The sequence below is a fragment of the Salarias fasciatus genome, chromosome 15, assembly GCF_902148845.1.
Source record: "Salarias fasciatus chromosome 15, fSalaFa1.1, whole genome shotgun sequence".
Lineage (NCBI taxonomy): Eukaryota > Metazoa > Chordata > Actinopteri > Blenniiformes > Blenniidae > Salarias > Salarias fasciatus.
This window is the reverse complement of record NC_043759.1, coordinates 24,725,346-24,751,028: the sequence shown is the minus strand read 5'-3', so window position 1 is coordinate 24,751,028 and position 25,683 is coordinate 24,725,346. Positions and strand designations below refer to the sequence as shown.

The 25,683-nt window shown below is 46.2% G+C and overlaps 3 protein-coding genes across 3 annotated transcripts; all 3 read left to right on the top strand.

Annotated features, from left to right (window-relative positions):
- The first annotated feature begins 337 nt into the window (after positions 1–337).
- Positions 338–1,342, top strand: LOC115402362 (trace amine-associated receptor 1-like). Its single transcript, XM_030110870.1, has 2 exons — positions 338–665; positions 738–1,342. The coding sequence occupies exons 1-2, from the start codon at positions 338–340 to the stop codon at positions 1,340–1,342; spliced, it is 933 nt and encodes a 310-aa protein (XP_029966730.1).
- A 19,942-nt stretch (positions 1,343–21,284) lies between these two features.
- LOC115402361 (trace amine-associated receptor 1-like) lies at positions 21,285–22,483 on the top strand. Its single transcript, XM_030110869.1, has 2 exons — positions 21,285–21,357; positions 21,576–22,483. The coding sequence occupies exons 1-2, from the start codon at positions 21,285–21,287 to the stop codon at positions 22,481–22,483; spliced, it is 981 nt and encodes a 326-aa protein (XP_029966729.1).
- Positions 22,484–22,730: 247 nt separating this feature from the next.
- Positions 22,731–25,137, top strand: LOC115402360 (trace amine-associated receptor 1-like). The gene is made up of 2 exons (XM_030110868.1): positions 22,731–22,743; positions 24,275–25,137. The coding sequence occupies exons 1-2, from the start codon at positions 22,731–22,733 to the stop codon at positions 25,135–25,137; spliced, it is 876 nt and encodes a 291-aa protein (XP_029966728.1).
- The last annotated feature ends 546 nt before the right edge of the window (positions 25,138–25,683 follow it).

Below are 25,683 nucleotides of genomic sequence, written 5' to 3'. Positions count from 1 at the left end.
AAATTATTAGAAAGGACCACAAAGTAAAGTAAAAACTGTAGTAAATACTTGAAAAGTTAATGACCAATGTGAATCATGTTGTTGTCTGCAGTGACCTGTCATTGGACAGTTATGGTCCAGGGGGAGGAGCTGAGTAAATGTCAACTGTATTAATTTGTGTGTGTGAAATTGTGGCAATCAGTAGTCAGGGAGTGTCTTATCTCCTATGAACTTCTTTCAAACCATCATGTAGCCTGATCAGTCAGTCAAACCTCATCCTGAAGAGAATCTCTCCTTTGTTTGTTGTAAATGTGCTTTGTTGAAATTAACGAGCAGCAGATTGTGGACTGAAAGAAGCATGAAGGCTGGAAACATCCTAAACGGGACTGATAACACCACAGTGCACTCCTGTAAAGAGGCAGAGACTGCTGCTTGCATCATGGCCATCAGCCCTTCAACAATACGTCTGTTTTTATACATGTTCATCGGAGGTTCTCTTTCACTTGTGACGATAAACGGTAACCTTCTGGTAATCACCTCCGTGGCTTACTTCAAACAGCTCCACACTCCTACTAACTACCTCATTCTCTCCCTGGCTGTGGCCGACCTGCTCGTCGGGGCCGTGGTGCTGTTGTTTAACATGGCACTAACCGTCAAGTCATGTTTGTATTTTGGAGATTTGATCTGCAAAATGCGACGGAGTTTTGACATTTGTCTCATGACGACATCAATTCTCAACCTCTGTTGTATTTCTGTAGACAGATACTACGCTGTGTGCCAGCCTCTGACATACAGATCCAAAATAAATGACTCTGTTGTTCTCCTCATGATCTTGGGAAGCTGGTCTGCTTCTGCTCTCTCTGGATTTGGAATTATGTTTGTGGGTCTCAGAAACTTTGTTTGTGAAGGAAGGTGTTTCTTATTTCACATCCCAAAATCAAACACAGTTGGCTTGATCGTGTCATTTTACATTCCAGTCATGTTAATGCTTTTCGTCTACCTGAAAATTTTCTCTGTGGCACAGAAACAAGCACGATGCATTCAGAACGCAACATGTCAAGCCAAAAAATCAATAGTTAAAGTCAATAAGATGGAAAGGAAAGCCACAAAGACTCTGGCTGTTGTCTTGGGTGTTTTCCTCTTCTGCTGTACTCCCTTCTTTCTCTCTCTCACCATCAATCCCATGACCGACTATGTGATCCCCTCAGCTCTCATTGAGACCTTTTCTTGGCTCAGTTGGTCCAATTCAATGCTTAATCCGTTTGTGTATGGATTCTTTTACAGCTGGTTCAGATCAGCCTTCAGGATCATCATCTCTGGGAAAATATTCAAAGGCAATTTTAAAAACACAAAATTGTTGTAAGTGACTGACTCACCAGCTTAAACCTACAGTGTATGTTCAAGGCTGTGGTTAACATTGTTACATTAAAGCATGAAGACATTTCATTTTTGAGTTGGCTGAGTTTTCATGTCCTGTGTCTGCTCCAATGTATCGTATTTTCAAGTTCAGTGTTGTTTTTGGCAGCCTATTTTGATTTAGTTTTAGTCTTAGTCTTTTAGACGAAATGCTTATTAGTTTTAGTCACATTTGAGTCATTTCTACACTTCATAGTTTTAGTCTACGAAAACCAAATGGGTTTTAGTCCAGTTTTAGCCATAAAACAGCCTTAAAAGGAAATAGACAAAGGAAATTGTAAACAAAACAAACACAATAAAATATACTTAAATGGCACAAAACCAACATAACACATTGATGCCGTTGAATATCAAATAATAAATTGGACTAGTTTGATACTTTGCAAACTCAATGCAGTGCTTATATGAGCTCTGCCAGACAGAATGAGAGGACTAATAGGAGTTTTGCTGATTCTTTCAAGCTATTTCTATAATTTCCATACTGATATAAAGGCTGAGATATTTTATTCAAACTGGTCTGTTATGTTCCTGTGTTACTGATTTGAACTGGTCAGAGTAACTGTAAGGCTGGGCAATTTTATCGATTCTGTGATATAAATCGATATTTTTTTTCGCCAGAAAGTATCGATCTTTCAGCCGCAAGTATCGATAGATTAAGTCTCATTCAAATCCCGCTTGTTCCGTCCGGCACTCTGCTCGCTGCCCCCTCCCCCTGCTCCGTCTGCTTTGCAGGAAGAGCAATTTGGTCAGCCAGCCACTGGTGTCGCTGTAGCACTTCTAGTAAGTTACCCACAGAAGAAGAAAGAGCAAGAAAGATCAAGAAAATGGCAGAGAATTTAACTCCAGCGCCGCCGTGTCTTAAATCAGATGTGTGGGAGTACTTTGGTTTTAAAAAGAAGAAAGAAAGTGTTGATTTGGACAAAAATTTTGCGGTTTGCATGCGAGGTCACACAAACGTCAAATACTCGGGAAATACAACGAACCTACGGGCGCACCTCAAACGTCACCAGTGAGTTAAATGTGTTCAAATGGCACGTTGTTACTTGAATTATTGGCTGTTTAAGAGTAACCAAGGTACTATGTTTACTAACTGGGTGGCTCGAGGGATACCCTCAGATGTTAAATGTGAAGTTAAAAAAAACTGTAAAAGAAACTGTTCAGAACAGGCCACTTGCTGCAGTTTTCAATGTGCACTGGAATGCTGTTGCACTTTATTCACCTCACAAAGGCTTGCAAGCCACAGTTTGCACTGTTTCAATAAAAAATAAATTTTCTCGCCACGTCTTTGATTCCCTTTGTCCAGCATTTGCAAGCCGTAGACTCTCTCTGCCTCGTCAGAGCCATATATTGTGTATTTCATGCATTCTTTTTTCAGTTTGGTTAAATCAATCCAAGTAAATGGAACAATAACAAGATGTCAGCAAAATCACACTGTCCCCTGAAAATCTTGCAGAAAATGATGTTAGTTTAACAAATCGTATCGAGTTGCATCGAATCGTATTGGATCATATAGTTGGCCGAAAATCTTGATATATATCATATCGTGAGCTGAATACCGTGTATCGTATCGTATCGTATCGTCAAATTAGTGTATCGCTACAGCCCTAAGTAACTGCCTGGTATTCTTTTGGAGGAGTGATAAACCCAATATTCAGATAGTTATTAGGAAAATACTGCCATTAAAACAACTGAAATAAACAAAAATATTTCCTTGGGTACACTTGATGGTATGAAACACTTGGAAGTCTTCAAAACTGAAATAACAAACATAACTTGAGTTTGATAAACTTTGTAAGCAGGGTTGGGGAGTAACGGATTACATGTAGCGGCGTTACGTAATCAGGATACAAAAAAATTGTAACTGTAATCTGTTACAGTACACGCAAAAAATATGTAATCTCGTTACAGTTAGTTCTGATAAAAACACGGATTACTGAGTGGGATTACTCTTGAAAATCAGACGGAATATACCAGCAACAACAGACATCCGCGCCGTATAGAGACACTGTGACACTTTACAGCACTTTACGGCTCAAACCGCCACAGATAGACACCGCATCGACCGCTGTCTTGGAGCAGCCTCCAGCTCTACTGATATGTTTAACCGTGAATAAACAACCCGCGATGACATGGACTTTACCACCTGCTGCTGGAGTCATGGCTGCTCCAGGGAGAGAAACTTTCTTTGGCTGGAAACGTAGACATTTTGTATTTAAGTCAAATGAGGCCCAGAACTTCTCTGTACATTGTAAATTCTGCCTCCCAGCTGTGAAATGGTCTCAACATCCAGGGACTCAACATCACACCTGAAGACACATCTACAGGTATGATACACACCTGAACTCACTGAACTAAAGTGTTATTATCCTGCTAACCTGCCAGTAACCTGCTGCTGAGAACCACAGCCTCACCAGGCTGAACTCAGAAGAATCTGATGGAGACAATAATATCTTCAGCCTGGACGGAGGATTTATTGGAAACTGCATATTACCTTCTGTCACTGAGGAATGAATGAACTCTGGACTCTTGAAAAAATACCGTGCATGGCCGACCTGAACACAAAACCCTGTTCCTCACTACAGCAGTACAGCTACACAGCATATTGAGTATATAATATAAATGTGTGTTAAGACTGTCAATGCGGCTCCTGGTTCTGCTGCTGGACTGCAGAGCTACTAGAGGAACACAGTCTGAACTGATGGTTCTGATCCTGAGTCAGAAAGAAAGAAAGTCAGATTCTCAGTAGGTTTAGAGGACGTCATATTGTTGGTATTAATTGGGCTGAACACAGAGTTCAGCAGAGTCCATAACACTCAGAGCATTTAGTGTTTACTGTGTAGAGTTGTCAATACATTGGGAGGATGACACATTATTAGGGACCGAGCCCTCCGGGCATGGTGGCCTTCGGCACCATGTCAAAAGCTGATGGGAGAAGCTAACAGCTCCATGTTAGTGGATGGGACATGCTAACAACTCCATGTTAGTGGATGGGAGATGCTAACAACTCCATGTTAGTGGATGGGAGATGCTAACAGCTACATGTTAGTGGATGGGAGATGCTAACAACTCTAAGTTAGTGAATGGGAGAAGCTAACAGCTCCATGTTAGTGGATGGCACATGCTCACAAGTCCATGTTAGTGGATGGGAGATGCTAACAACTGCATGTTAGTGGATGGGAGATGCTAACAGCTCCATGTTAGTGGATGGGAGATGCTAACAGCTCCATGTTAGTGGGTGGTAGATGCTAACAGCTGCATGTTAGTGGATGGGCGATGCTAACAGCTACATGTTAGTGGATGACAGATGCTAACAGCTCCATGTTAGTGGATGGGACATGCTAACAGCTCCATATTAGTGGATGACAGTTGCTAACAGCTGCATGTTAGTGGGTGATAGATGCTATCAGCTACATGTTAGTGGATGGGAGATGCGAACAACTACATGTTAGTGGATGGGAGATGCGAACAACTCCATGTTAATGGTAGACAGACGCTAACAGCTACATCTTAGTCGATGGGAGATGCTAACAAGTCCCATGTTAGTGGATGGATGTCTCAATCGCTGGCCGGCAGGGAGGCTCGGTCCCGACTAATGCCACTTGCGGCTTTAATTTGTCTTTATTTTTCATGTTTGCTGGTAAAGTAATCTAAAAGTAACTAAAAGTAATCTGGTACATTACTTTTTAATTGAAGTAATTAGAGTAAGTTACTGATGACATTTTTTGACAAGTAACTTGTAATTGTACCGGATTGCAGTTTAAAATTAACCCTCCCAACCCTGTTTGGATTCCTTAACTGAATTTTCTCTATACAAATTTTAAACAAAAGGGAACATACATTTCTTCAAAATAAGACAACACCTGAATTATTAAAAAAAAAAAAAAGAAGAAGAAAAAAGAAAAGTAAAGATTTATTAGGTACTGGGAGAAAAAAATCTTCACTATCAATGGTGGACTCCTATTGCAGTTTTACAATAAAAACAAGCAGTCAAACAGTTGGATTAGATCCTCCGTCTTCCACTACGAGGCATTCTCTTTTATTTTCTGTTGGATTCTGATTAAAATACATCCAGATATCACTGCGTCTTTTCCTCCCGCCGAGCCCCAGCGAAAGTTGCTCCACGCTCTCTAGTGCACCGATGCATGCACTGCAGGCGTGGTCAAACAGGAAGCAGCTTGTGAATTGCTGATATTTTCAGAATGAAGCAGCCGATTTGTGTGAACAAGCAGGGGGAATCGCATTTGCTTTAATTTATTTTAAAAGTGAAAATACTGACATTTTCATCTCGTCTCGTCTTGTTAACGAAAACAACAGATACGTCTCATCACATTTCCGTCTTTAAAGAGATATTTTTTAGCTCGTCCCGTCTCGTTTTAGTCAGGAAAAATGGGTGTTGATGAAACATTTTCATTGTTGTCATCGTTAACGAAAACAGCACTATTCAAGATGCCAGTGATTTTACAGACAACCTGTCCAGGATGAACTCTGTTCTAGTTAGCTGATATGGCTGTATGACTTCTAACAGAGACTTTGAAAAATCAGTAATAATCACAGATCCATGAATGGACATCAGCCTGTCTTCTACACCTGTTTGAATCAGAAAAGGTTTTCAGGGACTTGAGCCTACTCCCACAGCTCCACCAGGCCAGCATTACCCATTTATGTCAGTCGCAGACTCTGAAAATCCACACAGCTAAGAAGCAAACATTCTAACTCTGTTGTGACACTATTTAACACCACACCACTTTGCTGGATGGGATATGAACAGGGACATGTCAAGAACATGTTTTCTTGATGTGACAAAATATGGAAATCTGGACCAGAAGTGTCAAACACATTTAAGTTGATGAGACATATACAGCTCAATTTCGTGTTGAATTGGAGAGTTGGCAAAACAATGCTTCAATAACAATTGAATTTAAACTTCAAAGTTTGTCTTTGTTGTGGCACAGTGTCTACAAGATGAAAATGTCTATATTTTCACAAGGAGAAATTAGTTACGAAACGTAACTCCAGTTCTACGAGTGTATGTGTGCCCGCCTACGGGCTTCGCTATTGGTACTCTTCAGGCGCCAGCCAATCCACTGAGACAAAAACTGAAACCTGTGCACCAATCCTAGCCGTATTTTGGCATACCACCATGCCCCTCCCCGAGGGTACATTACCAAGTGCTCGATGGCTATATGGAGTTCTTCTGAATCAGCAAAGAAGGAAGCAAACAACTGGGCCAGCAGGTAGGCAGGCACGCATACACTTGTAGAACTGGAGTTATGTGTAGTAACTACTAATTCTATGTCGTGATATGCTTAGCCTGCCTATGGGCTTCGCAATTGGTACAAACCAAGGCGGAGGCCATAGGGAAGTGGTTCTCAAACTGTGGGGCGATGCCCGGGGGGACGCATGTCACCGTGGGGAACATGCTTTTTTTCCCGCCGGACAAAAATAAAGTGTAATTGCACATCCACTCCAGTAGTTGGCAGTGGTGCTCTCATTGTCAGAGTGTGTGCAGCTCTACGGTGTAGGTTTTTTTTTTTGCAACGAGCTGCGATGTGAAGCGCAGTAAACAAATCCTGAGACAACATGAAGACATTTTTAACAGGGATGAAAAGAAAGGCGGAGAGAGACGAAGACAGTGAGTCAAAAGAGAATTATGGCTGAGTGTCGAGAGGCAATATCCACTCTAAGAGCAGAGGTCTGTGGGCATTATGCTTCCTTTTGCAACATCTTACCTTTGTGAAGCCAAACCTCGCTTTGAGAAGCTGTGCACTGCAAAACGTGCTCATTGTAGCCATTAATCCTATCCTATTAATCAATTGTTTTCTTCTTGCTAGGGGGGGCGTAACAGAAAAACATTGAGAACCACTGCCGTAGGGGATGAATGTACTCCCAGCTGGCAAAACGGAAGTAAACAAACCGTACGTCAGAACGGCCGAAATAACTTCCAGGAGAAATGGGGCAAGCAGCCTGCACCGAGGCACTGCCCAAACGTGCATAAGCATCGCCAAGCAACACACACACACGTCGACCGGGGCGAAGCCACAGCGGCAGGCGGGGAAAATCCCTGGTCCTCGACCCCACTCGGGACGCGACAGCTGGGCCAGAAGGACCAACACGGTAAGCGGCAGAACTCCTGTTCCCGCTAAGCACCGACACGGCCACAACATCCACCAGCCGCGGCAGAGCCAGGCGGGAAAAACCCCTGGTCCACGACCCCACTCGGGATGCGGCAGCAGGGCTACAGGGACCAACATGGTCAAGCGACAGAACTCGCGTTCTCGCTGCAAATCGACATGGCCACAGTGTCTGTGCACATATCCATCAGATATGAGCGCACAAAGTGGACGCAGAGGCCCAGGAGGCAGCCTGGCAGATGTCACCCACCGTGACATCTCTGCACAGGGCCACAGAAGCAGCTCTACTCCGTGTGGAATGAGCATGAATCACTGCCGGCGGCGAGAGATTCTGTGCCTTGTAGGCAGCTGCAATAGCGCCACCCCCCACCCAGTGAGCGAGACGCTGAGAGGTCAGCGGGGCTCCACGCCCTCTGGCTCCAAGCCTCACAAACAGCTGGTCCGTAGCACAAAAGCCAGCTATGTGCTGCACAGAGCAATGCAAAGCCCTGACCGGGCACAGCAACCGCAGCCATGGGTCGTCCCCAGAGGAGCCAGGCAAGGAGCCAAGCGTTCTGATCCGGATCACTTGCGACCGGAAGTCCGAAGTGATCACCTTGGGATGAAAGGCCAGGTTAGGCCAGAGGTGCACGAGTCCCCCATCCTGGCTGAACACCATGCAGGATGGGTGGACCGACAAGACAGAGATCCCCAACTCTCTTGGCGGACACCAGCGCCAACAAGATGGCGGCCTTAAAGGAGAGAAGGCGGTCCTTCGCCTGCTCCAAAGGCTCGAAGGAGGGGTCCCTTAAGGGGTCCTACACAGTGTGGAGGTCCCACGGGGAGACAACATGCCTGGGGGGTGGCCGTGGCCGACATGCCCCGCGCAGAAACCGCTTCACCAGTGGGTGACTGCGTGCAGAGAAGCGGCCAAAGCCGCCATGACCCGCTGCAATGGCCAATGCAAACACCGCCAGGGCCTGGAGGAACTCCATGGAATCCCAGGTACCACCCACCGCCAGGTGGTCTAGGGTGCCCCCCTCCTACGAGAGACGCATCCGCGAACACCTCGACGTGATGCGATATGCAGCCCAGGGGGACTCCTTGCATAAGGAGAGCAGGATCCATCCAGAAAAGGAGATCCTGGCGTGCCCAGGGCGGGATCGAGACCTGTGTGCATCCGTCCCGCTTCCCCAAGCAGCGGAGGCGTGCAAACCACTGTTGCAGCCTGTGCATGTGTAGAAGACCCAACCGTACCACTGGGTGGGCCGCGGCCATTAAACCTAGGACGGTCCTGACCAAACGAACCCTGACCAGAGGTGTGGTCACTGCAGACCTCAGGGCCGAAAGGAGGGAAGTTCGCCTGTGGGTGGAGAAGCGGGGCGTCAAGGAGAGCGTGGCCAGCTCCAAACCCAGGAAAGCCATGTGCTGAGCTGGGGTGGGCGCACTCCTGTCCCGGTTCACCAAAAACCCCCAGAGCTCTCCAAGAGGTGTTTGACCATCAGCAAGTGGAACCTCCTGGTGGCTATGAGAGTGTTTAGGACTCGCAGGTCCAGAATGGGTCTCAAACCTCCGCTCTTCTTGGAACCAAGAAGTAGGGGGAATAAAAAGGCCGAGTGCTCCTCCTCCATGCTGAGCTCCATAACCGCGCCCCGGCAGAGGAGCAAGGACACTTCTGCTTCGGGATTGGCCGCCCCCGCAGGGCATGCGAGCCACGTACGAAGAACCCCATTGAAGAGAGGCAGGCGACAGGCGAACTGCAGGGCATAGCCGCGTCTCAGCGTCCTGGACAACCAGGGAGAGAGCGGTCCCAACAAGCACGCCACGTCCGAAGCGGAACGTGAGCGGCTGTACCACGGCCTGAAGAGATGGCCCACCATCCTCCCGGCCTCGGGAGATGAGAGGCCCTCGGTGAAAAGGGCTGTGGAGGGGGCGTCCCATGAAAGAGCATGGGAAGCTTGTTCGGGGCCGCGAACCAGCGCTTAGCTGGGGACAAACCCGGTGGAGGAGGCGTGATCCCGAAGTTCTCGGGCCGCTGACCTCGGTGATGATGCCGGGGCCGGGGCGCTCATCAGCGGGAACCCGGGCTGGCATAGTCCACCGCTCTGACGCTTTGCTGTGCTAATACTGTCACGGGTGCGAGGCGGAAGGACCCGAGCGCCCCCACATGGGTGCAGGGGCACAGGGCGTGACAAATACAGGCGGAAGCTGGCAGACAACGCAGCTTGGATGCTGCGCGTAGCGCACGGTGGGTCAGCCAGTGGCCTTAGCTTGCTGCTGTGACCCCCTTTCACGGCCACAGCGCGGCGAAGAGGGGGCATCCCCTAAAAGAGCACAGGCGGTCGCTTAGGGGCCGCGGACCAGCGCTTTGTCGGGGGCAAACTGGTGGAGGCTGCATGATCCCGAGGCTTCTCATGCCGCTGAACCCCGGTGATGATGGAGAGACAGCAGGCGCGATTACTGACCCCGGCAGCCTCCGGTGTGACCTGCTGGCAGCTGCCGCTCCTGCCAGCAGTTGCCAGTACTGTACTGACCTCTCCCGTTCCGTCCAGCCAGTTCTGCTGGCAGCTGCCGCTCCCGCCAGTAGTTGCCAGTAATTTACTGACCTCCCTTCTTCCCTCGTGCCAGTTTTGCTGTCCCCTCACCTCACAAGTCAGTACAGCCATAGACCGCCAGTGTTCAATTTTCCACCATATTGAAGCCCCTTGTAGGCAGAGGTCAGTAACTACAGGTCAGGTCAGCGCCATTCAACCCTATGGGTGAGCAGCCGCTGAAGCCCCCTGCAGGCAGAGGTCAGTAACTACAGGTCAGCTCCATTCAACTCTATGGGTAAGGACCACTGAAGCCTCCCGCAGGCAGAGGTCAGTAAGTACAGGTCAGGTCAGCGCCATTCAACCCTATGGGTGAGCAGCCGCTGAAGCCCCCTGCAGGCAGAGGTCAGTAACTACAGGTCAGGTCAGCTCCATTCAACCCAATGGGTTAGGGCCGCTGAAGCCCCCTGCAGGCAGAGGTCAGTAACTACAGGTCAGCTCCATTCAACCCTATGGGTGAGCAGCCGCTGAAGCCCCCTGCAGGCAGAGGTCAGTAACTACAGGTCAGGTCAGCTCCATTCAACCCTATGGGTGAGCAGCCGCTGAAGTCCCCTGCAGGCAGAGGTCAGTAACTACAGGTCGGCTCCATTCAACTCAGTGGGTAAGGACCACTGAAGCCCCCTGCAGGCAGAGGTCAGTAACTACAGGTCAGGTCAGCTCCATTCAACCCTATGGGTGAGCAGCCGCTGAAGCCCCCCGCAGGCAGAGGTCAGTAACTACAGGTCAGCGCCATTCAACTCTATGGGTTACTCACTCACATCTTGAACCCTTAAGCATACGGCCTCGGTCTTTAAACTGGCCAGGTGACAACAACATGGCCTGTCACTGACTCAACAAACTCATTTTTTTCCACTGGCCACCACTGGGGGGGGAGGGTCTGATAAAAGGCCACTCAAATCAAACTCCAAACTATCGTGACCCTGATCACGACACCGAGCGAGGACATTTTTATGATTTTCAAACTTTCACTAACAAGTTGAATTGTTCCATGTCAGAATTTACTTAAAGGGCAACTCCGGTTTTTTGACATCTGGACCTTATTTCCAGGTGTGTGCATGCTCATATACTCAGACAAACATTGTGCAGCATGGAGTCCTTCAGAAGTCATTTAGATCCAAGCGATGTAGCGGGGGCCATGGCAAGGGAGCTTCAGCGCGGGACATAATCTCTGCAAAATCGCTCATTTCGGCTATATTTTTTCATCCATTGCCAGTGTTATCATAAAGTCAGCCTGTCTACTGTCTTCAGGTGGGTCAGCTGACAATTTTCGCTAACTTAGCCACAATTAGCTCGGATGGGAACGTCGCGGAGCTCCTCTCCCCAGCAGAGAGGCACTTTGGCTGGGCCTCGGCTGTCATGTCATGCAGGCGTCTGACTTCCAGGGCCTAGTTGGTCGGAGTCAGGGCTGAGGTGGGTAAATGGCCCGGAGCTTGCTCCACGGAGTCTCCAGAGGTCTCCAGGCCGGCCTGGGCACACCGTGCGGGCGGCTGGGTCTCTCCCCTCGCCGGGAGGACCCGGAAGTCTCGGTGAGGAGAGACATCCAGGCAGAACAAGGCGGGTCCCCGCGCACACTGCGGGCCGCGCACATGGCTTGGAGACCTCCAGGTTCTCCCGGCGAGGGGAGAGAGACCCAGCCGTGCGCGCGGTGTGCCCAGGCCGGCCTGGAGACCTCTGGAGACCCTCAGTGAGGGGAGACATCCAGGTGGAACACGGCGGGTCCCCGCGCGCACCGAGGCCAGGCCCACCTGGAGACCTCCGGAGACTCCGTGGAGCAAGCTCCGGACCATTTACCCACCTCAGCCCTGACTCCGACCAACTCGGCCCTGGAAGTCAGACGCCCGCATGACGTGACAGCCGAGGCCCAGCCAAAGTGCCTCTCTGCTGGGGAGAGGAGCTCTGAGACGTTCCCATCCGAGCTAATTGTGGCTAAGTTAGCGAAAATTGTCAGCTGACCCACCTGAAGACAGTAGACAGGCTGACTTTATGATAACACTGGCAATGGATGAAAAAATATAGCCGAAATGAGCGATTTTGCAGAGATTATGTCCCGCGCTGAAGCTCCCTTGCCATGGCCCCCGCTACATCGCTTGGATCTAAATGACTTCTGAAGGACTCCATGCTGCACAATGTTTGTCTGAGTATATGAGCATGCACACACCTGGAAATAAGGTCCAGATGTCCAAAAACCGGAGTTGCCCTTTAAGTAAATTCTGACATGGAACAATTCAACTTGTTAGTGAAAGTTTGAAAATCATAAAAATGTCCTCGCTCAGGGTCGTGATCAGGGTCACAATAGTTTGGAGTTTGATTTGAGTGGCCTTTTATCAGACCCTCCCCCCCCCCAGTGGTGGCCAGTGGAAAAAAATGAGTTTGTTGAGTCAGTGACAGGCCATGTTGTTGTCACCTGGCCAGTTTAAAGACCGAGGCCATATGCTTAAGGGTTCAAGATGTGAGTGAGTAACCCATAGAGTTGAATGGCGCTGACCTGTAGTTACTGACCTCTGCCTGCAGGGGGCTTCAGTGGCTGCTCACCCATAGGGTTGAATGGCGCTGACCTGACCTGTAGTTACTGACCTCTGCCTGTGGGGGGCTTCAGTGGTCCTTACCCATAGAGTTGAATGGAGCTGACCTGTAGTTACTGACATCTGCCTGCAGGGGGCTTCAGCGGCTGCTCACCCATAGGGTTGAATGGCGCTGACCTGACCTGTAGTTACTGACCTCTGCCTACAGGGGGCTTCAATATGGTGGAAAATTGAACACTGGCGGTCTATGGCTGTACTGACTTGTGAGGTGAGGGGACAGCAAAACTGGCACGAGGGAAGAAGGGAGGTCAGTAAATTACTGGCAACTACTGGTGGGAGCGGCAGCTGCCAGCAGAACTGGCTGGACGGAACGGGAGAGGTCAGTACAGTACTGGCAACTGCTGGCAGGAGCGGCAGCTGCCAGCAGGTCACACCGGAGGCTGCCGGGGTCAGTAATCGCGCTCGGCCCTGCTGTGATGATGATGCCGGGACTGGGACACTCAATAGCGGGAGCCCGGGCCAGCAGAGCTCCACCGCTCTGAGGCTTCGCCGTCTCAGTACAGGTGGAAACCAGCAGAGAAACGTCACTGGGAGCGTAACGAATGAAGCCGGGACCGGAGCGCCCTACGTCGGGAACCTGGGGCGGCATGAGTGCGCCGCTCCGTTGTGCTAACACAGACAGGAGCCGGTAGAGAACATCGCTGGAAGCGGTATGAGTGATGCTGGGGCCAGGACGCTGCACAGCAGTGGCCCGGGGCGGCATGGCTCCGCCGCTCTGACGCCTCGCTGTGCTAACACGAGCAGAGGCCAGTGGATAAACGCAGGTGGAAGCGTTGTGAGTGACGCCGGGAGCGAGGTGCCTTACGGCGGGGACCCGGGCCGCATGGCTTCGCTGCTCTGACGCTTCGTCGTACTCACATGAGCTGAAGCCGGCGGATAGTGCAGCCTGGAGCGTTTGCGGGGTGCCAGCAGGACATTGGCAGCGCTCCGCTTGCGTGACGCACACGGTGGGAAAGCTAGTGGCCCCAGCTCGCTGCTGTGCCCCGCGTCCACAGCCGCCACGTGGCCAGAGCGTGTAGGAAGAGCCGGTGACCGTGCGTGCATCCAGGCGGCTCCGTGCACAGTCTGCTCACCATTCTACGCTACTTATCATATAACGGATGAAGCGAGGGAGAGCCCCGCCGAGCTTGATGCTTTGTCAAACAAGCACAGGAAGAGGGAGGATAGCTGCTCTTGAGAGATGTGGCTGTGGAGAGGGCATCCCATGAAAGAGCGCGGGCAGCCACTTCGGGGCCGCGGACCAGTGCTTTGTTGGGGACGAACCCGGTGGAGGCGGTGTGGTCCCGAAGTTTCTCGGGCCGCCGACCGTGCTGACACTATCGGGGCGGGGCGCTCATCAGCAGGGATCCGGCCAGCGTAGTTCCGCCGCTCTGACACCTCGCTGTACTTAAAGGAATACTCCGAAGATTTTGGACCCACGCCCTATCCCGATCATTTACAAGTGAGATAAGCTCATAAATACCTTTTTTGTGTCCGTTAGTCCAGTGACTGGATCCCAGCTGTTAGCATCGCAGTTAGCTTAGCTCAATTGCGGGAGGTGAAGAGGAGACAGAGCCGGACTGATGAAGGTGGACAAAATACTCCTTCCAGTGGTCCAGGGGACGGCGTATTAGCACATGAAGTAAATCCGAATGGTTAAAAAACATTTTAAAAGACGTGTTTTCTTTTCAATCCATTAAAATAATGTTTTGATACACACAGACCTGCGCATGCGCAGTGCTCCAGTGATATACCGGAGCACAGCAGTAGAAGCCATAGACTCAGCCGCTGTGCACCGGTATATCCTTCCGCGGAGCACTATGCTTGGGCTCCTTCCTCTCCAACAAGTTGACATTCCATGTCCCGAGAGGTAGTCTCTGTGTCTGGGCATCAGTTCACTGAGCACCCTGCTGTGGGCTGCCACCCAATCCAAATCGCACCCGGCCCCTACAGTTCCCTCGGCGGGTGGTGAGCCCAACAGAGATCAGACCCACTTTGTCACATCTGGCTGAGACCGACCGGGTCCCGTGAGCAAAGGCCCGGCCGCCAGGTGCCACAACCCCAGGCCTGGCTCCACGGTGGGGCCCCGGGTGCACAATACCAGGGACGTATTGGTCTTTGATTTTGTTCTTTTCATTAAGGATTTTGAACTATCTTAATCTGTTCCGTTGAGACTGAACGTTACCATATTTGCAGACCAGAGCATTGCAGGTTTTCTGAACTGGCCACTCTCATAAATAATACATGTGAAACTTAAAGCGACACTAAGGAACTTTCAGTTTTTGTTGATTTTGGTGGCGCCAGTGGACAAAAGCGGTAGTGTTTTGCCTGAAGGAATACTACAGTTCCCATGAGGCCTAGCGCGTGCTGCTCCTGGTGGTGTGCTGTCGGACTGAACTCCCTTCAATTGTTTCCAGTGGCTGTGTGAAGGACGGATAGCGACAAGGTCATGAATCTAATGGTGGCTAAACAATGTTCTATCATGATGTGACGCATGCCGTAAAGCAGTCCACACATTTGGAGTGTTTCAGTGTGCAGGGTTCCTACCACCCTTCTCACAGCTGCTCAGTCCAAGTGAAGCAATACTGACGCCCTCAGCCCGTGACAGAGGGTCATTCAGCTAGCTGTAAGTCGATGTATCATCACAAAAGATATTAAAATGTTTTATTAAGGTTGAAAAGTTCCTTAGTGTCGGTTTAAAGTATGTATTTTACATGAAAAGTGAATCTGGTACATGATGAAATCTGAATCTGAAATCTGTACGTGACTTGTTATCAGACCCATTTATCACCAACTAAAATGTAATAAAGTTACAAAATAGGGTCTGGCATCATAAGATCTTTCGTCAGTAAAGCCCACGTGATCAAGAGACAAAAATCAATCAGAAACCCGGTGCCCCCTCGAACACTGTCTGTCAAACTCTTTATCTTCTTCAAAAAAATAGTTAAATGACTGATGACCAGTTTGAAATGCTTGACAATCTTTTTTTCTTGACTTTGTGGTGCATCCATGTCTGTGTTTTCCTGAGTCTTGTTGCTAATGCTGTTCTCTGACATTGCGACCAAGATGGTGGCTGTTCAGAAAGTTTACGCTCGGGAAGAACTTAAAGCTCGTGTCTGGAGTTTTGAAAGAGAGAGGTTTTTTTTAATCCAATGTCTCGAGGTTCCACCCTCCCTCTGCTTTCATGAGCAACCGAGCCACGCCCCTTTAATAATGCATGCGCATTATCTGTTGGGTGAAAATGAGAGCCTCTGAGTCCTACAGCATCCTACATGTTTAGCTGTTTATGGTGGATGTTCAGCAGACAGTGGATATATCCAAGGTAAGCGCGGCGGCTGGTGTAACTCACCTCTGCCTGGGCAAGTGCGCGTGCTCTCTGGCTGCGTGCACAAGTAGATTGACAGCATGACAAAGCGGAAACTCGAAATCTATTGACTGAAGCTGACCGGCGCTTTTTCGGATAACATGGGAGTCTATGAGAGGAAGGCGGGGCTCATAAATAAATTTTTATATTGCTTTATGCTAATATTATATTGTAGTATCGAACCAGACTGACACATTGGAGCTCTATTGAAAAATGATACATACATTGGAAACGAACGGAAACTCCGGACACGAGCTTTAATATCTGTGTCACTCATTATTTGTACTTAAAGGGACTTAAGGCAACTTTACAAAATTTACCTCAGTGCTGCCGCGATAGGCGCTACGGGTAACTGCAGCCACCAGCCAAGGCGGCACGGGAGCGCGCACAGACATTTTACAGAAAGTCCGTCTTCACAGCACTGCACCAGGGATGCTCATGCTGTTTACTACATCGCGGTATACTGCAAAACCACAGCGCATATTATGTGATTTTTGTCAGCATCCGTTTTCACTCCCAAATGCAGCTGAAGTTCCCTCCATGAATCAAACGCATATCCAATATTCATTCGGGTGCCTGCCCGGCTTTGGTCATTTTTTTTTCTTTTTTTTTTTTTTGACTCACGAGATAACGCTGATAAAGTCCTTTTTTTCTTCGTGGTGTTTTTTGTGGGCTTTGAGTGGATTATCCGATTGTATGAAGAGGGAATGGGGGGGGGGGGCTCGTGCTTTCACAGACGGGAGCAAATATATAATATATCGGGAGAGCGGACAAATGAAACTACAAATAGAACTACAAATGAACTTTCTTCTGTTGATTTTGGTTTGTCAGCAAGTGAGCAGCGGCAAAGTTGCGCACGCGCGACTCATTTGAAGTGTGGACGGATTGGTGGGGGTCTCCTCTTAGCTCTGCCTGCAGCTGGGAGCACTGCATGAGACTGGCCGCCTGAGAGTGCTTTGGGACGGGGGAGGGGCTCACGGCAGCATCCGCTGCTTGCTGAGGACAGCGGAGACGTCCTGTCACGTCTCCAGAGCACCAGAAAAAGTCGCTAAATTTGTCGCTAGTTACTTTTGACAAAAAAAGTTGCCAAGAGGCTTTGGAAAGTCACCAGATTTAACGAAAAAGTCACCAAGTTGGCAACACTGCCCGCCCCTGATCCCAGCAGTGTTTGAGACCGTGTCCACGGCGGCCATGTTCTTCCTATTCGGCAACGCGCATACAGTGTCAATTTACGTCACATCCCCACGACTGCGCGGGAAATTCGAACCCCGAACAGCAACAAATTATTTGGCACACAGCCTGTATAAGGCAACAGACAGATACGCGGATTGGCCTGTTATTTTAGGTTTTTAATGCTTCACGACCCATTAGCATTGAATAAACTGGAAATGCATGTGTAGTTTTTCACAAATCTTGCCTTAAGTCCCTTTAATAACCAAGAGAGCGATAAAAATGTTTTATTATAGAAATACTATTTTTTAATTATTTTTTGGTAAATCGGTCTCAGTGAAAGCAGACACATTGTCAATAAAAGGAGGTGCTGGCTCACCTGAAGAAATTCACTGGTCTTCTGCTTGATCCTCTCTGGTCCTTCTGGCAGGTCAACAGTTCCACTGACAGAGAACTCAACTTTGGCAAGTATTACATTGTAAAGTAACCAGACTTGCATGGGATCTTCACCGTTACTTCACCAGTGCACTCCAAGAGGCCTTTAGAACAGTCCTTTCTGATATCATCTACAAAGGAAATGAACTCAGCTCAGTGTTGTTGTCCCCAGCTGTCGACAGATTATCATCTCATCATGTGGGCATGTGTCTTATGCTCAGTAATCATCCAGCTGTACCAATAACTGCACCTCCAAGACTGTTATCAGTTATCACTGGTTAGTCTTGTTGACATCGATCAACTCTAGATCTGTAGATAGGAGGGAGAAGGACCTATGCCTCTCTGGTACAACTGAAGGAAACTGGAGATTAACATTGTCAAGAATGCAAAGAGCAGTGAGATCCATGTATTGTATCATCCAAGCTGAGGAAGGGGCCAACACAATGAATATGGAGGCATAGGCATATATCGGGCTGGATTGAAGAAAATTAACGAAGAGGCCATTCATCATGCTGGAAGTTCAGAAAAGGATGTTTTTTCAGCTTTATTCTTTGTCCCTCCATCCTTGGGTGGCTTGAATGTGAAAGAACAGGGAAAATCAACACATTTCAAACTGTGCGAACAGCAGAAAAGACGGCTGGCCCGGGGGACTTAAGCACCTTTAGGGAGAGCAAGTATACAGGTAAAATCACCACTAATTGGTTACACTGCAACGACCTCTGATTCTACAAGTGTCAGATTGTGTTGGATAGCATATAAAGACTAAGACACAGAAAAATATTTTTTGTCAATATTGTTCTATTTCTATCATGCCAAACATAAGAGTAATTTCAAGGCATTTTTACAGAGAAAAAAAATCCATGTGAGCAAATAGAGGACACAGTGAAAAGGACAGTATAGTTCAAGTGGAAAAAAACCTTCTGAACCAGACTGAGAGGAGACTTTCTGCAGAACCAGACTCAGAGAAGGAGACTTTCTGCAGAACCAGACTCAGATGAGAAGACTTTTTGTTGAACAGACCCAAGCATAGACTCTGCTCTTCTGCTTTGATTTTTGAGAATAGAAAGACAGAAAAAAAACAGGATAGAGAGCACAATACAACACAATGGTATAAACATACTCACTGAGCTCTATTTGGATTACAATAATTTAAAACGTATCTTTTTAAAAAAAATTGTATTCTCCGGTTCTATTTTGAGGAATCAACTTTATTTGTGTGGCACTTTTTATGAAGATTCAGAAGTCAGGTGTTTGTCAATAATCAGGGATATTCAATGCAGACTTTCGTTGGTGTCGGTCAGTGGGACTGCCACAATCCTACAGCACAATCTGGTGAGTGGTGTGGTGGAACACAAAATTTTTCTGGAAGCATCAAAGGTCGACCTGGAGGCTCGCCATCAATTGGATCGCTAATCAGCCTCGTCAGACACGAGAACAGAAACTTCACTTTTTTCCAAGCATCAAAAAAAAAAAACTGACCTCTCTTTAGAAAACAGGTTTACAGTCCAATTCCTAATGCATCAGCATCCATAGAACTTCTTCAAAGTGTTCACCGAAGTTTTCACAGTGTTCAAAGTGTTGTACAGCATTAACATTTCTGTTTCAATCAGGAAATCACAACACTATAGTTTACATGTTGCTAATTTAGGCAATCAAGGTTTTGTTATGTCAAAATAAATCATTTTAACCAATCATAATAAATGGTCCTTTTAAGATGACATTCAACCAATAAATTCAAATTTTCAAATGAAGGCAAAACATGTTTTCTCAAGTGTGTTTTCTCTAATTTTAACCTTTCTTTAGTATAAGAGTTTAGATTTTGAATAAAAGAATTAAACGAAATACATTGTTTCTGACTACAAAATTAACTTAAAGGTGCATTAAGGAGTTTGCACGTTTTATGTGAAACAACGGCCCCTGCAGGGCATGGGCGTAACTGCAGCTTAGTGAAACGCTCGTGCCTGTGGCTTGCGTCCATGTACGTGCACGGACGAGGGGAACTCATTCCTCACTCTTTTAGTAGCACTCGAGTAAAATTTAAGTTTCTTTTGCCTGGTGGAGTCTGTGCTGGAGTTGTGGCAGCGCTAGAAGCTGGTCTTTTCTTACTTTCTGGAAGATCCATCCTCAATACTGCTCAGTTGTTGCTGCTAAGCATCTGGCGGAGTAATGGCGGACAAAACAAAACTTAAGAAAATCAGGCCAGCATTACATCACATTCTCTTAAATTCTCAGCAAAAAAATTCTGGTGCCGGACCGGCACTGCAACTTTCAAGTGACAATTTAGCGCTGTTAGAGGTACTTGCAATGAATATGTCAGGGGACATTTTGCACATCATTGAATATTTGTAACATATTTATGGTGGAAAATAAGTATTTTTAAAATTGAAAAACTCCTTAATGCACCTTTAAATTACAGCTTTACTGCTTTCACTCAACTTAAATGAACTCAAAATTACCTTTCACAAAGCAAAATGTCATTCACAACTAATGCACTTAAAGCAACACTAAGGAACTTTCAGTTTTCGTTGATTTTGGCGGTGCCAGTGGACAAAAGCAGTAGTGTTTTACCTGAACGAATACTACAGTTCCCATGAGGACTAGCGCGTGGCGTCGTAAAATGCTGCTCCCGGTGGCATGCTGTCGGACTGAACTCACCTACATTTGTTTCCAGTGGCTGTGTGAAGGACGGATAGCGACGAGGTAATGAATCTAATGGTGGCTAAACAATGTTATATCATGATGTGATGCATGCCGTAAAGCAGTCCGCAAATTTGGATTTTTTTAGTGTGCAGGGTTCCTACCACCCTTCTCACAGTTGCTTAGTCCAAGTGAAAGCAATACTGACGCCCTCAAAATAACGTGGGCGGCTGAGTCTATGGCTTCTACTGCTGTGCTCCGGTATATCCTTCCGCAGAGCACCAGGGCCAGTCCGGGTTTCTCAGGCACCCTAGGCGAGCCCGAAACGAGCGCCCTGTGCCGACAGTCGTCGAGCGGGGGCAGCAGGGTTGCCGAGAGATTCCGAGAAGTGCGCTGCTCACACCACAGCCCGTCAGAGCGGTGCTCGCATGGAGCATCGGGGCGCCCCCCCCCCCCAGTACATGGCGCCCCAGGCAGGGTATTGTTTCGCCTGTAGGACGGAACAGCCCTGCGGAGCACTATGCTTGTGCAGATCTGTGTGTATCAAAATGTTATTTAACGGATTGAAAAGAAAACACGTCTTCTAAAATGTTTTATAACCATTCATATTTACTTCACGTGCTAATACGCCGTCCCCTGGACCACTGGAAGGAGTATTTTGTCCACTTTCGTCAGTCCAGCTCTGATTCCTATTGACTTTCAGCAATTGAGTTAAGCTAACTATGATGCTAACAGCTTGGATCCAGCCACTGGACCTTTAATAAATGATTAAATAATGATCAGAAATGAATGAATAGTATTTATTAACCCTTCTGGAGGTGGGTTACATGTAGATTGTTTGGGTCGATAAAAGTGAAAATAATATTAATAATAATAAGATTGTAAATGATGAAGTCTTAATTTTTGAATACAGTAAAACATCAATTAGTTGCCTCAGTAGCACCAGTAGACCCCACCAATCATAACATCCAAAACAACCCTCAGGTTAATCCCTAGATGCTATGATGCAAATGCTCAAACAATGATAAAAACCCAGGAGCTGCCCAGAGTCAAAGAGAGCAGGGCCATCCACCAGAACACATGTGACTGGGCATGTACTGAAACAAACACACACACACACACACGCACACACACACACACAACTGAAACCCTGCTCCACAGAAATCCACAGCACTCTGTTACCGTTTCCAGACTGGATGTATATTGGCCTTATACAGAATTATTGTTGATTTATGTATGAAACCGAAATTCATTCTCAACAGGACTGATGATGTCTTTGAATATGAGATTTTATGTAATGTTTCTTCACAAGCCGTTACGGTTACTTCTTATTTATTATGTGCATTTGTAGGCTCGCTGTCGGTTTTGGTAACGTGTGGAAACTGTCTTGTCATAATCTCGATCATGTACTTCAAACAGCTCCACACTCCCACAAACTACCTCATCCTCTCTCTGGCTGTGGCTGACCTGCTTGTGGGGATTATAGTTTTACCTTTTAGCACAGTACTGTCCGTCACTCTGTGTTGGGATGTCACAGGTTTGCTTTGCAAGGTCAGAGGCTTCTTTGACATGCTGCTGTGCACTTCCTCTATTTTGAACTTGTGCTTCATTTCCATTGACAGATATTTTGTGGTGTGTCAGCCTCTCACGTACAGAACTAAAATGAACACCCGTGTGACTGGGATCATGATCCTGGTGAGTTGGGCCGTTCCTGCCGTGCTGAGCATTGGAATTGCACTACGTGACCGAAACCGGCAGCAATCAGCAGCGAGCAACATGAAATGTGACATATATCAAAACACCCAGTCCACTCTTGCAGGTGCCATTTTTGCTTTTTACTTGCCAGCCGTCATCATTCTCTCTATCTATTTGAAGATTCTGATGGTGGCACACAGACAGGCTCGCAGTATCCAGATCATGACAAAGTCTGGAGCGGCTGTAAGTAAAATGGAGAGAAAGGCCACTAAAACGCTGGCTGTAGTTGTTGGAGTGTTTCTCATGTCTTGGACTCCGTTTTTTCTCTCTATCACCTGTCACTCACTGACAAATTACTCACTACCAGGTCCTGTGCTCGAAACACTGAAGTGGTTTGGATGGTCCAACTCAATGCTCAATCCATTAGTGTACGGGTTGTTTTACAGCTGGTTCAGAAGAGCCTTTAAGATGATTATTTCTGGAAAGGTTTTTCAAGGAGATTGTTCTAATTCAAAGCTGTTCTGAAGCACGATTAGTACTTTCAAAATTTTGAACAGATAAGAAGCTGAAGTTGTAAATACTAATTCAAGTTCTTTGTTCTATTTTAGATGTTAGTAGCATACAGACATCTGTTTTCTTGAAACCAGTAGCTCTTTAAAGGGCAATTGTCCATTATTTCCTGTGTTTACTGATTCTGCATATGTGACTGATTTTTTTTCCCTTGAGCAAACATTTGTCATTTCATCTATGTACAAAAGAAGCTTTCTCGAAGATGTATGGCCCATGTATTTCATGCAGTGTGTTCATATACAGAATTTTCACATTTTCACTTATAGCTTTCACTGAATGAATCAAAGATTAAGAATGTGTTTGTTTGTACACACGCACACACACACACACACGAAAAATAAACGATCTCAGACAACATTAACTTTTTTTTTGGTGATCACAAAGGCAAAACTTGCATTAATTGCACGAAAACATCTGTCAGTACCTGCCACATTTGAACTCTGTGTTTTTCCATGTGAAACTGTTTACAAATAAAATGTATGCACCACCTAAGTTTAAACATTCATAATAAACCATTTTTGTGCATTAAACTGGTGATTTTGTTCTAAAGTTAAAAAAAAAGTTATGCTATTAATCATGTTTAATTATTCAGATGTGTGATTTTTTTTTTTTTTTTTTTGTAATCGATTGGCACCTACAACTAAAAGTTCCATCAGCATGTGCAGGTAATCAAGGCCTGTAAAGTGAAATTAATTCAGTGAAATTCACAAACCTTCAGATAGTATTGATTGTCATGTAATGTGGAACTGGGAATAAATGTTTGACCGCCAATATAATCATCTTTCCTTTACTAAATAAAAGTCAGACAAAATAAATCCTCATCATGATCTACTTTCCAGCAGGACAACACGCCCCGACACCTTCAGGCTGTCTGAGGGCTGTTTGACCAGGAAGGGGAGTGATGGAGAGCTGCCAGTTGACCTGACATACACAGTCACCTGACCTAAACCCAGACCAGATGGTCTGAGGTGAGATGGGCCATAGACTGACAACAAAACATCCAACAAGTGCTCAACGTATCTGGAACTCCTTCAAGAATGCTGGAAAAGCAATTCAAGTTACGATCTCATGAAGCTCATTGAGAGAAAGAAAAGAGTGAGCAAACCAAAGAAAGGGGGGCCTTTTTTGAAGAACCTTAAATATGAAAGCATTTTTGAGTTTTTTCACCTTTTTTTTTTGTTTACTACATGATTTAAAATGTGTTCTTCCATAGGTTTAATACTTTCAATAAGAATGTACAATTTAAATAGTGAATAAATTTAAGAAAAAAAAAACAATGAATGAGAAGGTGTGTCCGGACAATTAACTGGTAGTGACTGGCATTTAGAAAAATACATGTTTTAACTTCTAATAAAAAACAGAATTAAGAGTGGGTGTGTCTCCTTTCAATGTGAGGGGTTCAGAAACGCCTCTGACCACTCCTTTCAACCTGTTATGCAAATGAGTCCAGAAAAATAAAAGTCATTCAGACAAACCATTCAGAGGTTCACAGGGACCAGAGGCAATCGAGTGTGCTTGTGTTGCTGGACATGCAGTGAAACACAGACAGAGCGCTGTCAGTGAAAATCTCTGAAACCTCTCCGCTCTTTTTTCAGGAATACAGTTTTACTTGTGATTTATGGATGGAACTTCAAATCCTTCCAAACATCACTGATGATATTTTCGATTATGAAAATTTTTGCAATGTTTCTCAGTCAAATGTGACCATATCTCGGTTACTATGTGTGCTGGTATGCTTTTTATCAGTTCTGATAATTTGTGGAAACCTTCTTGTCATAACCTCCATCATGTATTTCACACAGCTTCACACTCCTACAAACTACCTCATCCTCTCTCTGGCTGTGGCTGACCTGCTTGTCGGAATGCTAATTCTTCCTTTCAGTGCCGTTCTGCCTGTCAGGTCATGCTGGTGTGTTGAAGGTGTGTTGTGTAAAGTGAAAAACACCTTCGATGTATTCCTCTGTACATCATCTATTTTGAACTTGTGTTTTATCTCTGTGGACAGATATTATGTAGTTTGCCAGCCTCTTGCATACAAAACTAAGATGACAGTGCGCACTGTAGTGATCATGATCTTGCTGACCTGGACCGCTTCTGCTCTGCTTGGAGTTGGAACTACCCTCCGTGGACTGGACCCAGGGCAATCTCACCAAAAATACCATGTATTCCAAATTCAAAAATCAGCTGAAATGGGACCAGTTTTTGCCTTTTATGTCCCAACTTTTATCATTTTAATGATTTATCTCAAGATATTCAGAGTGGCGCACAGGCAGGCTCGCAGCATCCAGAACAACACAAAGTGTAAAGCAGGTGTCAGTAAAATGGAGCGGAAGGCCACAAAAACTCTCGCGATAGTTGTCGGGGTTTTCCTCTTGAGTTGGTCTCCTTTCTTTCTTTCTGTGTCATTTTACCGCTTGAGTGGTAACACGATCCAACTCACCTTGATTGAAGCATTTAAGTGGTTCGGATTTTCAAACTCATTGCTCAACCCGTTCGTTTATGCTTTCTTCTACAAGTGGTTCAGGTCAGCTTTTAAAATGATCATTTTTGTGAAAATATTTCGACAGGATGTTTCCAATGCGAAACTGTCTTCATTTACTATTTGCTAAGTGTCCACATGCAACTCATGATAAATATTTGCTCTCTTTTTCATTCTAACTTGTTTACTTATAGCTTTGTGTATTCATATCCAAGTTTTCACTATTTACTGTATGTATGCATGTATGTATGTTTGTATATTTATATACCATCTGTGTACCAACATCACTGTATCTTTAGATAATGTTTTACAATGAAAACAGTACAAGGTAGCATTGTAATTCTGATGTGGCTTTCCGTTCACTCATTCATTCATTTTCAAAGCTGCTTGTAATTTTTCTGGGTTTCTGGAACATTAATTACATTTTCTTCAAATTTAATTCATAATTCGTCATTCACAGAGATGAAGACATTGAGTTGCCACATTCATATCGTGAGAGATAGCTGCTGTGTATCCTCCGTAATTTGTAAATCCAGCATTCTGTTTTGACAGTATTGATGACTCAATAAAATGAATGACCATTCTATTCAAATTTGTGACTGATGATAAGCTGTTCATCCTCTTGATTCAAAAAGGACCATTTGTGTGTGTGTGTGTGTGTGTGTGTGTGTGTGTG